At 39.7% G+C, this 15,156-nt stretch overlaps 1 protein-coding gene across 2 annotated transcripts in view; it reads right to left on the bottom strand.

Moving 5' to 3' along the window:
- Positions 1–827: 827 nt before the first annotated feature.
- Positions 828–15,156, bottom strand: part of E2F7 (E2F transcription factor 7) — a 38,317-nt gene continuing 23,988 nt past the window's right edge. Inside the window, exons 8-13 of one of the 2 annotated variants that reach the window (XM_045553321.1) lie at positions 11,776–11,961; positions 11,202–11,274; positions 8,506–9,004; positions 7,152–7,407; positions 5,108–5,532; positions 828–3,759 (exon numbers count right to left, since the gene is read on the bottom strand). In XM_045553321.1, coding sequence (XP_045409277.1) covers positions 3,589–3,759; positions 5,108–5,532; positions 7,152–7,407; positions 8,506–9,004; positions 11,202–11,274; positions 11,776–11,961 — 1,610 coding nt within the window. In that variant the 3' untranslated portion in view covers positions 828–3,588. The remainder of the gene's footprint in view (positions 3,760–5,107; positions 5,533–7,151; positions 7,408–8,505; positions 9,005–11,201; positions 11,275–11,775; positions 11,962–15,156) is intronic. The other variant, XM_045553322.1, reaches the window with a different exon arrangement.

The raw sequence follows: 15,156 nt of genomic DNA, 5'->3' as shown, positions 1-15,156 counted from the left end.
TGGTGCCAATTTGAACAGATAAGAACTGCGAACCGTTTGCCCTTTCCTATGGCTTGATGCCATGTGCTAGTGGCTCAAATATCTGCCAGTCCCACCTCACAACTTAGCAGGGGAGTCTGACAACAGGCAATACGGATGACTCTCTGGACATATGAAGAGCTGGGGAAAATCAGGTTAAGTCTGCTTGGACTTGCCTGAGCAAGAGCGAGACCTCATCTCTACTAAAAATAGAAAGAAATTATATGGACAGCTAAAATCTATATAGAAAAATTAGCCAGGCATGGTGGCGCATGCCTGTAGTCCCAGCTACTTGGCAGGCTGAGGCAAAAGGATCGCTTGAGCCCAGAAGTTTGAGATTGCTGTGAGTTAGGCTGATGCCACAGCACTCTAGCCCAGGCAACAGAGTGAGACTGTCTCAAAAAAAAAAAGTTAACAATAGAAATAACAGAATTTGACTCTGAATTAAAGGTGAGCATTTGCTAGACTGAGAAGCATTTAACCTTACGGATACCATGAGAAGTCAGGGGGTGGTCTACATTCACCTGTGATTCCTATATTGGATAAACATCAGAATCATTTGGAAGCTCCAAACCTACAGTGATTCAGACTCAGTAGAAATCAGAAGCTCAACTGCATAGTCTCTCAACACTCTCAAGCTCCCACGTAATTCTGATGCAGTAAATTTTGGTATTTGAAAACCACTGGGAAGTCTCAGCAAAAAGATCTGACTTGGGTTTATAAGGGCCTGGTTGGCTATGTTGTAACTGTTAATGGTTTTACTGGAAACAGTATGCCAAGAAAGCCCACCAAGAAATAAAACCAAAATCTCCCATTAAATGAATTAATTTTTATTGCTATTTTATAAAGCTTAATATTTTTCTAAAAAAAATCAATTTACACGTAGTAAAGTTACAAGCAGATAGCTATAGACAATATAGCCATTAGGAAAAAGAGCACAGCTAAATAATATGAAAACAAAAGCAGTAAGCAGTAATAAAATTAATCCCTACACAAAACTAGCAGTGCAATAAGATAAACAGAAAGCAGCTTTACATTTAAAAAAATGTTATTTAAATACAGAAATAGCACCTTACAAAAAGGAATTGAGAAATGTAAACTTGGTAGGTAGATTCAAGTATAAAAGTTATACCCCCAACTCTTGTACCAGCATGAAAGGGTTTCACAAACCCTGGACAGTGTAGGGTACACACACCCTCAATGCTGACTCAAAGCTGCATTTTCTTAGCAGGATCACCAACGATTGTTTTTTTCTTTTACTAAATTATACAATGATAGACTCAAGATTGCCATTGCTTCTTCACTACCAAGTCTAGCTCAGCAGCTTCACTACCATCGATTGTTCTGTAAGAAAGACTTATTTTCCCGACAGAAACAACCACTGCATTATTTTATTTTTACATATCTTAAAGCCACATTAAGAAGTGGGTACTGAACACAAATGTCATTTATCCTTGGTTTTCTATTGCTAAGTATAGTCACGATGTCGTAATATTCTCATTTATGGGATTGCTTCTTTAACACCCCTCAAGAACCTGAATTCTTTGAGGTTAATATGGTCATATTGAGAGTAGAATAATAATAATAATAAAAAGGACAGCGAAGAAGTTAAAATAAGTGGAGAACATCCAGGAACAGTGAGGGGAAAACCAATTTGTGTTTCATCTAAATGCAGACCTCTCAGTGAAAATATTTTATGTAAGTTCTTACGCATGGCAGATTTAAAATGGACATACCCTGCATAGATTTATATGCTGCGTATTCTATAATTTACCTGAAAAAGGCTTATTTTTATTTATTTTGACAGGAAACCCATCAGTATTAGTTCAGGGTAATCATTACCATGCAATTGTTGACAGGTGGAACTACATTTTTAATCTAACTCTAGAGAAGACTGTAAAAAAGGGAAAAAAATACCATCTTGTAAACTTTAAAAGTTTAGTGTTGACAAAAATTTCATATAAGTAGCAAATTTATTTACTCTGGCTACCTACCTCAAGTTTTTAAAAATCTTGTAGGGGCAATAAGGCTAATATTATCCTGTAGTTAATATAAAGCTACTTTACTTAGACTCCCAGAGTCTTTCTTAAATTAATATTTTTATTCTTTCATATAACCTTTTATTGGGCCCAAAAATAAAAATAAAATAAAACCCTACACCAAGATTCTAAATCTAAGATAGAAGTTTTGAAAGAGAGGAAGAAAACACAAAGGAAGGAAGGAAGGAAGGAAGGAAGGAAGGAAGGAAGTCATTTACTCTGAAGACAGGAGAGGTAAATATCAGTAAATCTAGGAATACAAAAAACTAGTTTGGCTACTTAATGAACCCCTAAAGTAATGTGGTTTAACAAAGGGAAATTGCGTAACAGCTTCCAGAATTGTATTCACGCTAGAACAATGAACTCTTGCACTCACTGTTCTTATTTTTCAGAAGTACCATCTAACTATGGTTTGAATATTCTTGGATATGGAACATAATGTGTCCATTTTCCCTCTTATCCTTCATAACATGAAGAAAAGAAGTAAAAGAAATATTAAAAAAATCACCTATTGCCCTGTATCAATTTCTACACCATTACTCTTAAGAATTCAACTAAAAGGTCTCCTTCAGGTTCCAATTTTCCATATAATTACTTTCTACCATCCTGATTTATTTTACAAACAGCAATTGTTAGAAGGCATCCATACCTGACACTCTGCAGCTAAAATTTAAATAAAAAACATAGGGCGTGTACTGAAGGAAACTGAACACAGTAGGATTTTTAGAAATGAACAGTAAAACCTCACTGTTCACAGTTATTTGAAAAGCAGCAATCAGGCTGCTGAAGTTTATCTTAGTTCTCATGCCCACAGATAGTGCTGGCACAGTTCATTTACAGCAAGGTGTGGCATTCACAGTTATTTTGGTCTTGACATTTGTCATGTATATACATTTCTCCACATTTTTACTAGGTTGCAGAATAAGTGCAGGGCAAATTATAGGAAAGAAGGATAAACATTCAAGTCGTCATACCCTGAAAAAAATGCGTTAGGCTGTAGTTGTAAACTTTTTGCACTAAATCCCATTTCAGGAACAAAATAAATAATATGATAGGATTCACAACTGAAGGTGGCTTCCTAATGAAGCCTAAGGAAGCAGTAGCTTTTTTAAACTGCAGAAAGGAAGTTTCTCTCACCACAGATTTACTCAGGGCAAGTGGAAATACATGTCAAGAATGCTTACCCTAGTTAAGTGCTAGACAGCTCCCCCTTCAGAAAAACCACAAGGCTCTGGCAGCCTGTTCAGACCTACTTCCAGCAATAAGATGATTCTTGAATCAAAACCACAAAAGTCAGCAGGTGCCTTCACTGTGACACCGTGCAGACAGCCTAGTATTAAATGCACAATTAGTAACAATTACTTTCAGGAGAACAGATGATTCATGATGGTGGGAAGTTAAGAGAACCAGTGGATGAAAGAGAGAGGAAGGACGCGTGCTCACGACCGGATGGTCTGTATCCTACTCAGGATGTCGCCTGTAACACAGGGATTCAGGTGGTTTGATTCCACTCCCATCTGGCAGAGGCAGGTTAGTCAGCCCCGTTGCTGGGGATTTCTAGTCTCCTCTGGGCGGAGCTGGCGTTTCGTGACTGATTCCTTTCTCTTCTCTTAAGGGCACGGTCTCCAAGGCTGCCAGGTGTCTTGAAAAATGTCTCACGCTGTGTGCACTGGGTGTTCTTGGGGGTCACTGGAACTGGTGACTGAACAAAAAAGAGTAAAAACAGAAGTGAAGTCCAACTGTTTTCAATCTCTGAACCGGAAGGAAGCCCTCCCTTGCCCTTTGTCACTATGACCCCGATAGAGGCATTTCCCTCCTCTTTGCTTTCCTGTCACGCTCATACTATTTGTCTTCTTTACAACACTTATCACAATTGGAAATTAAGTCCATTTATTTTGGGTGCAGAAAGGCAGTTTACCAAAGAAGTTACAAATGTGGCACCTAGAGCCAGGGTCTGGGCTCTGTCATAGCTAGCTGGGTGACCTTGGGCAAATTACTTAATCAACCTGTCCCTTAGTTTCTTCATCCCTGCAATAGGGATGATAAAAGTACCGATTTCACAGGGCTGTAAGAATTAAACAAGATCATATTTGTAAACACCTTAGAGCATGTGAGGCAAATAGTAAGTGTATCTGTGTTAGATCTTTCTGTTTATTTGCTAATATTTATCTTTTCATGTTAAATATTAAATATTTATCTCTTAAATGTGCCCTAAAATGGCTGGGACCATTATCCTACCATTTCTTCACTGCCTAGATAGGTGCTTGGCACATAACTGATGAGCAAAAAGCATTATGTTTAAAAACTAACCAGTTTATTTCAATGTCTAGCAAACTTCTGAGCCTCTGAATAACTTCTCTAAAATATTTTTGGCCAAATATAATACTTTCTCTAGGAGAGTAAGTAATCACTCTGAATAATGCCTAATGGTAAGAGGAATTCAACAAATATTTATTGATTGAACTACAAATGGAGTTTGGGGGACAAAAATAGTACTAATTAACTTATGTTGATTATCTACCTGTATGTATGTACATTTTTATGTTTTATGAGTAATATATATATGTATATACACACACACACACTGCCTCTAAACATCACATTTTCAGAAATAACTGATGCTAAGAATCTTTGAGTTAGTATCAAGACTTTCGTTTCCACTGACTGCCTCTATAGCTGCGTAATTAAAATTTACCGTGGTTTCTTTTATTGACCTAATAAAATAAAAACTTGGAGATCACTGAAATCATCTAAATATTCAGCATTCCTCAAAAATACCCCTGAACTATGCCTATAATAGGCCTCCTCTAATTCTAAGAACAGAATGACAATTAAAAAAACATATTCTCTGTCTTTAAAGCACAGGATTTCTTGCCTCATGCCTCAGAGCTTTATAAAACAAGAAGATAACTCTGGGTCTGCAATGGAAGTTAGGCAGAGCCTGTCCTAGTGCCGCTGTCCTACAGTCACGTGGCTAAAGTGAAGCTAATTCAACACAGGCATACTCCATCCCAGAGTGATAGAGTCTTTAGGACAACTTTGGGTCTCACCTGTTCTAATTTTACCACTGAGACTGGATGTCCCACGTAAATGGGGGACTCAGGTTGTTGGATGACACTGTGTGACTCTGACATCACCGGACTCAGGTTAAGTGAGGGCTGACCCTGGAGCTGAGGGTCTGCAGAAGGGAGTGTGGACGACATTGGATTAACCATGGCTGCAGGGCCGACGACAAGATGAGCTGTTGATCCAAGGCCAGGCAAGCCGAAATTCACAGGTCCTGTGTTTGGGGGAGCACCAGGAGTGGAAGAAACCGGGCCGGGCATTGCAGGAGAATAGAGAACAGGAAAAGGGCCCAGAGTCGGAGATGGTAAGACCATGCAAGGAACGCTGAAGGACGGCAGCTGACCTGAAGATGGGCCCACAGTATGAGGGGTCTGACCACCAGATAAGAGCACATTGAAACCATTTAATCCTGAAACAGAAGCAGAACAAAGTGAAGATCAACACAACATGAGGATACCATTCAAGTTCACATTCCTCATGGCTCTTTCAAATGAAAGTCCACAATAAATCAATGAACAACGGAACCCTCCCCTACCTGACCAGGCCAAGCAGCCCCTTCCCACTCCTGCACAGCAGTGGCCAAGACTGAGATCACATTGACCTGTGTGAGCACTTGGTTGATGCCTGCAAAGGGATCTTACTGGGAGTTCCGCTGAACCCAAATTGAGGAGGAAAGTGAAACTTGGATGGGAAAAATAACATCTTCACTTTCATAAACTTCCAACCGAAAATTTATATTTCCCTCAATTATGATCACAGGCAACAAATCACAACAGTATTAGCAGTACCCTGACTTTGTCACCAGTAAAAAGTACAGAAATGTTCATATTACATCATAGCTACTGCAGATTTCTTAATACACTGTTGAGCTAATATTAGAACATGGAGATTATGACAGTACTGGACTTGCTGCCAGATCTCTTTATTATGATAATTTCAAAAATTGTTTTTCTAATTATAATCAATACAATTGGCTTCCTCTGTAATCCTATGTACTTAATTCTATATATCTGTAAACATTTTGAGGAGGAGTCCTTGGGCTTCACCAGACTGTCAAAGGGTCCATGGCATAGGAAAAGCTAAGAATCCCCGTGTTGGGCTGTAATTTTCACTCAGCAGGGGCTGAGTCTGCTTTTGTTCATCCCTGTATCCCCAACACTGAGTATCACGCTTAGAGTAAGCACACAAAAAATATTTGCTAAAGGAATAAATCTAGATAAGTGAACAATAATAAATACCTACCTAACCTGTTCTGGCAGGTTAGGCTTAAGCCAGCTATCAAGCAAGGAAAATCAATTTAAGTATCTTTGCATCAAGAGCAGCTTTATGTACATAGTGCATATCTTAAAAATTAAGTATCTATCGTATTTCAGCTTTAATTCAAAATAGTAACACCATTTATTGAGTCTTACTAAGGGCCTGGCACTCTTATTCTAAGTGCTTTAGATGTATTATCTTATTAAATTTAATTCAGTTTTCATAGCACCCCCATGAAGCAGGTACTGTTATTATTGCTATTTTACCAATGAGGATGGCTGAATACTTAAGTTCATGCAGATAATAAGTGGTTGTAAGTGTCAAGCCCTCTTACACCAGACCTGGTACTCGACCACGATGATATCCTCGGTACTTCTAGAGACACAAGAGCTCAGAATGCTAGCTGTGCATAATGGCTAATAGATTCATACTGTTATACTAAGCCAATGCCAGATTCAGCTGCATTATAAAAACAGAATCATGTCTTGAATTTGGGGGGCTTTTTCACCAAATAATGTTTAATGTATTTTTTTAAAATCACCTGCCCTAATTATTTTCTCATTATCCCTGAAGTTGGTGAAAGAAGCAGCAGCTTCTCCCTTCATTTTATGGATGGAGAAAACAAGGGGGCTAAGAGTAAAGTGACTCACAGGCAACAGACAGCAGCATATCAATGAACCGCTTTTGTCGGGTGACACAGACAAACGTTTAAAAATCCAGTTTAGGATCTGACTACCACAAGCGACTCTAAGACACGATGACATCCCTTACCGGCTGGAGACTGCACATAAAGATATTGCAGCAAAGAGGACTCTTTGGTGCTTTCATTTTCTTCTGAATGCTTTTCAACATCTGTATTTCCTGAAGGATTTCCCCGCTCAGAAGCAGCAAAGCAGTTTGCTGTAGCCTTTCCTGAAGCCTCCTTTGCAGCAGGGAGCTGGCCGTTCCCATGAGTGTCTTCAAGGGGCATGAACGCCCTGCCACCCAGAGTCTTGGGACAGGAAAAGTCTGTGTAATCTGAGGGTTTCTAAGTACAACCAAACCAGGAACCAGAAAATCAAGTTAAAATTCCAGTAGTAAATCTTAATAACAGCTTTTTCAACATGGCTAACACATAAACAATAAAGTAAAACAGAGCTATGTGCTGTGCTGATTTTGTGTATGTAAGTTGTTTTAATTCTATTTATAGGAATGGTCTGAAAGTAAGTGTTATGTCACATGCATCTATAGGCTTATGATTCCTAAGTAGAGAAATGATAGCGATTTTAGCAATAGAAAACTGGCTGTGGTGTTTAGACTGTAAAATTTCTGAGCTGGTAACAAATATAGGGTGTTGATGCTACAGTCTTTTGGGGGCCTTATAAGAACTGTGGGCTGGCCCAAGCCGTCTTGGTTATCTAAGACATATGCCAGTCAGTCTTTCACTTCTGATCTGCAACCCAGGCTATATACAAAATAAGAAAAATTCATTCTGGCAGGAGAAAGAAGGAGAGGAGAAAGGTTCCTAATTAATGGAATGATTTCCATGAAGCGTGCCTAGCTGACCTACTGCAAAATGCAGTAATGACGGCGCTTCTGCTTTCTGAGAGTTTTACTGGTCCTATCTCATTAACTTCTGCATGGCTACTAAGTGGGAGACGTGGACAGCTCATATTTTTGTTTTTTCCATTTTGTAGCTAGGGAAATGGGATCACTGGGCAGTGAAGAGAACTGACCAAGCACAGACCCCGACTCTGGAACTCAGCTGCATCCTGGATGAAGATGATTATTTCAGTGACCCCAACTTGTTTAAAAAAAAGGATGCAAAAAAGACTGGGAGAAATGTACAAACATGTTAACATAGTGATTGCCTCTATGTGGTGGGGTTATGGGTAAGTTTTTTTCTTCTTCATATTTTTTAGCATTTTATACAAAGTGTGACTTTTATAAAAATCACTTTTCTTACAGTACTATTTTAAGGCAGGATTTTTGGGAGAGCCAGTCCAGGTGCTTAATTACAGAAGTAACACATGAAATAAGCCTTATATTCCAGACTCCACTGCTTATTAATATCTGTGTGTCTCCACTAGGAAGAAGCTCAGGGCTAGTGGGATGTCACCAGGCACATCCACCTGCACTCCCTTACCTTGGCCATGACGAGCGACAGGGGGCTGTCTTCGTACTCCCTATTTTGTCTTTTCATGGCTGGCTCACCCTCCTCCTCAGGCTTCCTCTCCTCACAGAGGCGCTTCTGAGCCAAGGGTGCAGATGACAGCTCTGCTGCAGCTGGGGCTTCCGAACTTCTGCCATCCTCTGACCCTGACCCTGGGGATGGCCCCTCCTGCAGGCTCCCGCACAGCATGAACAGGGAGGGGGAGGGCACGTACACCAAGGGCTGGCCAGCAAGCAGCGCTGGCTTCAAGCTCTCCACGGCAGAGGCTACAGAAGTGAGTGAGACGTTTACTTGTCCATTCAGGCCATTCTGCCCGGAGAATGCCTGCAGGTCCGTCTGAGTAACAGGAAATACTGGGTAGGCTAAAGGATTAACACAATATTCTGAATCAACAGAGAGGGCAGGGAAAGGAACAGAAGGGTCCAAGCTGCTTGATGAGGGCCCCACTCTCTTACTGGCAAGGGCTTTTTCCCTGTAATAAAGAGAAAGACAATGAGTACCACGAAGTTAGCACATTCGACCAACTCCTGACCTTTCGCTTCCCCAAAGAGAGCCATACCAAGTGAGAAGTGAGATAATACTGCTCAGGCGGATATTAAAACACAGTCTCTGAGCACATATTAGCTCACCCCAGAGCCAAATGACTAAGTACAGCCTGGATGGATGGGTAGGGTTTGGGGTGGGAGAGCCAATGTGGGAAGAGTTGTTGGAATCTCAGCTGAGAGCTAACCCTGGTTCCTGTTCCTTCTTTTCCCCATCTAATAGTTATTAATTAACTTACTCCCTTGCCAGGCATGTAGATACTATTACAATTAGCATAGTATTATAATAATTTTTATCCAATTATGCTCATAATAGCTACTTTCATCTCCCCTAGTTTACCAGTGAGGAAAACAGAAGCTCAGAGGTTAATCAACCTGCCTAAGGTGAAACAGCACTAAAGTGGGGAATCTGGGCCCCACATCCACCTGCTTGATGGCAAAGCCCCTGTTCTCAGTCACTGTGAGAGATCTCAGCTGGACAAAAGAGACTGGACCAGACTTCGACTTAGAGAAAGACTAATCTAGTTTGTCTCAAACCCAGTGTGAAGTAAATGAAGTGGGCAGTGAGTGGGGAAACAAACTTACCTACTAAATTATTATTTTCTGTCCTTGTCCCATTCTGCTCAGTATTACTAAAGAGTTTTTAGGCAGCACATGTTCAAAATTAAGTCCCATCAATATATGAGATCATAAACAATGGCGTGGCCTTTCATATAGAAAAATTTCCAAAGATTCAAAACCACGTTTATGTTTTTAGTATACTTTTAGGAACAGACGAGGAAAATCCTTTAAAATAGTTAATAGAGGACGGGAATTTCTTTCAGCCTTTCTGATGGAGTCACGGAGACCTATTTTTCCACCATCTCACTGTCCATTGTGCTGCCAGGAATAAAATGGAGTGCCCTGGGCTGCAGGGATGAGCCATCTCTCCATCCCCAGCTCCCTGAGTGAGTAATCAGCATCGCTCAGCTCTACAAAACTCAGCACGCCCACATTGAGTACATCACCCACCATCTGACCTCCAGCGACCTTCAACCTTCCCATCTCCACCAGCAGTACCACCCTCACCCGACACCCAGATGTTCTTTTTGATGCCTCTGTCTACTTTAGCCAGTCTTGCTGACTCACTGTCTTGTGCTGATTTCCCTTGTTTTCCACCTCCAGCTGACATGGCTCAGATCTGCCCCACAGCAGACCAGAAAGACTAGAAACTCTCTGTTCCGCATCTGCTCCTCTAGAGCCTTTCTCTACTTCTACTCCCAGCTGCTAAAAGCAGCCAGAATGATCTTCCTCGGCGAGCCTTTAATAGTTCTTTACTGTTCCTGTGATCAATTCAAACTCTTCTACTTGGGCTTTCAGAGCTTTCTGCCAACTTGACCTACTTACCTCTAGTACCTAAGCTCTGCTTCAGAGTGACTTTTCCTTTTACTATCCTACGTGGACAAAGCATTACAGCTAAACTAATCAGCTTTGGGTCCCTCTACTCTCTGACTCTGCCTTATAATCTGTTTCTTACCATATCTGTCATTAAAAACCTCCCTCGTTCTCTCTTTGGTGTTTCTTCTGCTTTCTCTGATATTATATGATGTCTTTCAAAATCAGACCCCAAATTTAAGTCAGACAGCTTGGGTTTGAAGGCCAGCTCTGTCCCTCATTAGCAATCTGACCTTGGGCAAGTTACTTAACCTCTTCAGGTTTCAGTTTCCTCTCTGTAAAATAAGGATAATAGTACCAACTTCAAAAGATTGTTATTCTGATCAGATGGGTTAATATACATTAAAGCCTTTGGAACAGTACCTGGTAGTCAGTAAACAGAGCTAGCTATGATGATGACAGAGTGATTTATGAGACTATGATGCTCAGTGTCATGTTAGTGGTGAAATGTCTTTTTCTAGTGTATTTATCTTTTTATTTTGTTTCCTATCAGCTATCATAGCTTACAGGATAAATTTTTCATACTTTTGTGTCCCCAGTGCTACTTCCCACACAGTGTTGGACACAAAAAGGAAACTTATCAACTCTTAATAAATAAATGGCTAAATTTTATCTTTTAATGGGTGGCATTTCAATTTAGTCAAAGTTAACACTAGGCAATAGAAAGAATATGTGTTTTTCTAGACTACTCACTGTGAACTGTCTTCTATTTTCTGTCTGTAGACAGCTGCTAGACTTCCAATTTCTAAAGAGTAGCCACCTGATCCTGAAAAGGAAAATGAAGATTTAAATACAGAAAGACATTTATCCACACCAATTATATACAGCAGAATTCATTACTCTCAGCTTGGGGATTACAAGGGTATCTCAAATCCATTCTGGTTTTGATTAAAAGACAGAAATTTCCAGAAGCTAGCTGCTACGGTGAATTCAGGTGTCATCAAGAATTAGTAAGAAAACAAAGTAAGTGCTGCTTTGTAAGTCTGATGAATTTCTGAGACACATCAAACAGGCCAACCACTGCAAGCCAACTGATCTTCAAGGCTGACCAGGGTCAATTATAGGCATGGGGCCGTGTTCACACACTGTGAAGTCAGCATCTCCTTTGCCCCCAGTAAGTGTTTCACTTCAGTCAAGTGAAAATTAGGCCTCTGGAAAAAACAGGCAGGGGCTAGAGAGTTAGCTCATATTAAAATGCCAGCACGTGTGTGGGGCTACAATCACACGGCATCTGATGGATTCCATGGATTAAGCAAGGGCGAGATACCTTGTTCTTCTCTGTACGGGCTGCAGGGTTCCGAGTTCACTTTCCTCTGGATCCTCTCAGAAGCATGAACTGTGTTAAAAGAACCATGACGAGCCAGCTTCTGTTTTGCACAGACTTGAATCTTGCCATATGTTTCTCTTTTCAATTCTGGTAAGACAGATGCAGAAACATCCACTAGTTCTTCATCTAAATAAATGAGAGAATTGGTAGTGTTCTTATACAGCTATAATCCAGGATAATTTTAGTCTTTTAAAGAGATAGCTTTGAACCTATAATTGCAGTGGAGCTACCCTATAAATCAAAGGAATTTTATGAGCCTTGCCTCAAACCCCAATTTCTTTCAATGTACTAATTTTTTTTCAAAAGTTAGTGGATGACTATAAAATGAGATTGAATCCATATATGTTCTAAAATTATCTGAACTGTAACAAAAGTAGAGCAAGATGTTCTTCAACCCAAATTAGAATGAGCCCGACATTTTAGATGCTCCATTTGAGCAGAGAGTATCAAAGGAAAATCCGACCATGCTCAGCCCAACATGCACATTTTGAGATTCGCTTTCAACATTAATTGAGACCAGCTTCCTATGCCACAGACCTGGGGCAATGAATATGAGAATCTCTATTTTCTATTAGGCTTTATTATTTCTTTCTTATGTAATAGGAAGCTCAGTTACTAAGTGCCCAAAGAAGTAAGTTCAGCAGAAATCTCATGGTTAAAATGCTGCAGAACAATGACGATATTTCAAGGTTGAGTGGGCCTTGGAGGCACATTTTGTGCTTTAAGAAGCCTGTGTGAAGTCCGGACAGAATTTTCTATATGGACTCAGGCAGCCGTCCCCTGATGTGTAGATGGTCAGTCCTACCTTGTTCACTTGTGCTAATTTTTTTAAGCTTAAAGCATGCACGTTTTAATTATAAAACTGATTTAATAAACTGAAAGGCCTAGACTTACATTTTATAAAACACACACTTTCATGTTAATGTAACTTTAAAATTGAAAAAAAAATTACCTTTATGGTTTTCTTTTTCTTATAACAAAAGCCCAATAAATGGTCCTTTAAGAAAAGTCAGAAATTACAAAACCAAAAAGAAAATAGGTCAAGCTAGTAATAGGGACCATATTGCCTCCTTAAGTCCTGATACCTGTAAAATATTGGGCAAAATATATAAAATAATGGCTCTTAAGACACTGGACATTGGCACATGAAGGGCAGTGATCCCTTAGAGACAGGAATCTAATGAGGTGAGCTCTATGATTGTTCTAACTTACTGTCTGGAGAATGTTTCTAGGTTGCAATGCGGGGAAGGGGAGCTAGACAGAGTGTGGTGGTCTCTCTAAGTTGAGGATGCAGCTGGGAGTCCTAAAAAGCCGAGGCTGCTAGAGTTTGCAGGGCAGAATGCTGGAGAGGAGAGCTATACAGAAAAACAATGTTGGGGGTCTGCAGAGAGTCCCCCTGAAATGTTCAGTGGAGTACTGATGCATGTGAGACAGCTACCCAAGGCCAGGGAAAGTACCCCTCAAAAGGAGTGGAGGGAACAGTGTCTGCAGCTCATATAGGGCGGAGGACAGTGCCTGTTGCCAATAGCTGCAGTGGAAAAACCTCATAATACGGGGAGCATTGGTCAGAGCACTAAAAAGGGTGTTGTGTTGGTAATGGGGAAAATGTGCTGAACTAAATGCTGATAGCGTCCTGCCCAGAAAAGCTTAAAAGCAAGACCCAAAAGGATCACTGTTTCTGTGTAACTTCATTGCATTCAAAAACAAAGCTCAAGAACAGTTTTAGGGACACGAAAATGTCTATCACCTAACAGTGTATAATTCTCAGTGTCTGGCATACAATTAAAAATTACCATGTACACAAAGAAGCAGGACAATGTAACCAATGAGGAGACAAATCAACTGAAATTGACCCAGAAGTATAGTAGACCAGCATGTTAAAACAGTTATTAGAATTGTATTCCATAAATTTAGGAAGCTAGGGGAAAGACTGAATATGTTAAATAGAGGTATCAAAAATATAAAGGCCCAAGTCAAACTACTAGAGATAATACAGTGGTAGAGGTGAAAAATACAGTGTATAGGATTAATGGCTGATTAGATATTGCAGAAAAAAATTAGTGAACTTGAAAACATACCAATAGAAACTATACAAAAATGAAACAGGGAAAAAGGACTGAAAGAAATGATGTGCACTATCTAGGGGATGGACACGTTTGAAGCTCTGATTCGGGGGGGTGGGGGGGCAAGGGCAATATACGTAACCTAAACTTTTGTACCCCCACAATATGCTGAAATAATAATAATAATAAAAAAAGAAGTGAACAAAGCATCAGTGAACTGTGGGACAACTTTAGGCAGCCCAATACAAGCATAACTGGAGTTTCCAAGGACAGGAGATGAGGAGACAGAAAAAATATTTGAAGAAATAATGGCCGAACATTTGCCAAATTTGATGAAAACTTTAAATGAATAGGTCCAAGAAGCTGAAGAAACACAAGCACAAGAAACATGAAGAAAAGTACATGAAGTCACACATCATCAAATTGCTTAAAATCAGCCACAGAGATTTTAATGATTTAGATGAAATAAACATATTAAAAGCAACCAGGGAAAAATGACACAGTACATACAGAATAACAAGATGATGGTAGATTCCTTGTCAGAAACAATGCACACTAGAAGACAGTGCAGCAATTTCTTTAAAGAACTGAAAGAAGAAAATATTCAACCTAGAATTCTTCACCCAGAGAAAATATTTTTCAAAAACAAAGGAGAAGCTTCTGTGCATCACTTTTGCCCACTATTTAATGGGGTTGTTTGAGTTTTCCTTGCTGATTTGCTTGAATTCTCTGTAGATTCTGGTCACTAGTCCTTTATTGGATGTATAGCTTGTGAATATTTTCTCCCATTCTGTAGGTTGTCTGTTTGCTCTGTTAATTATTTCCTTGGCTGTGCAGATGCTTTTTAATTTAATAAAGTCTCATTTATTTATTATTGTTGTCACTGTGATTGCCATTATGGTCTCTTTTAAAAATTCTTTATGTAGGCCTATATGTAGAAGAGTTTTTCCCACATTTTATTCTAGAATTCTTATGGTTTCATGCCTCACATTTAAGTCTTTTATGTATCTTGAATTAATTTTCCTAAGTGGTGAGAGATATGGATCATGTTTCATTTTTCTGCATGTGGCAATCCAATTTTCCCAGCACCGTCACTGAATAGGAATTCTTTTCCCTGGTATATACTGCTGTCTGATTTGTCAAAGATCAGTTGGCTGTATGTGGATGGTTTTATATCTGGGTTTTTCTTTCTGTTCCATTGGTCTAAAATGGCCAATAAACATATGAAAAAATGCTGAATGTTACTAATCAGCAGGGA

This window comes from Lemur catta, chromosome 6 (genome assembly GCF_020740605.2).
Source record: "Lemur catta isolate mLemCat1 chromosome 6, mLemCat1.pri, whole genome shotgun sequence".
Lineage (NCBI taxonomy): Eukaryota > Metazoa > Chordata > Mammalia > Primates > Lemuridae > Lemur > Lemur catta.
Note: the sequence above shows the minus strand (reverse complement) of the source record. Positions and strands in the feature narration are given on the sequence as shown.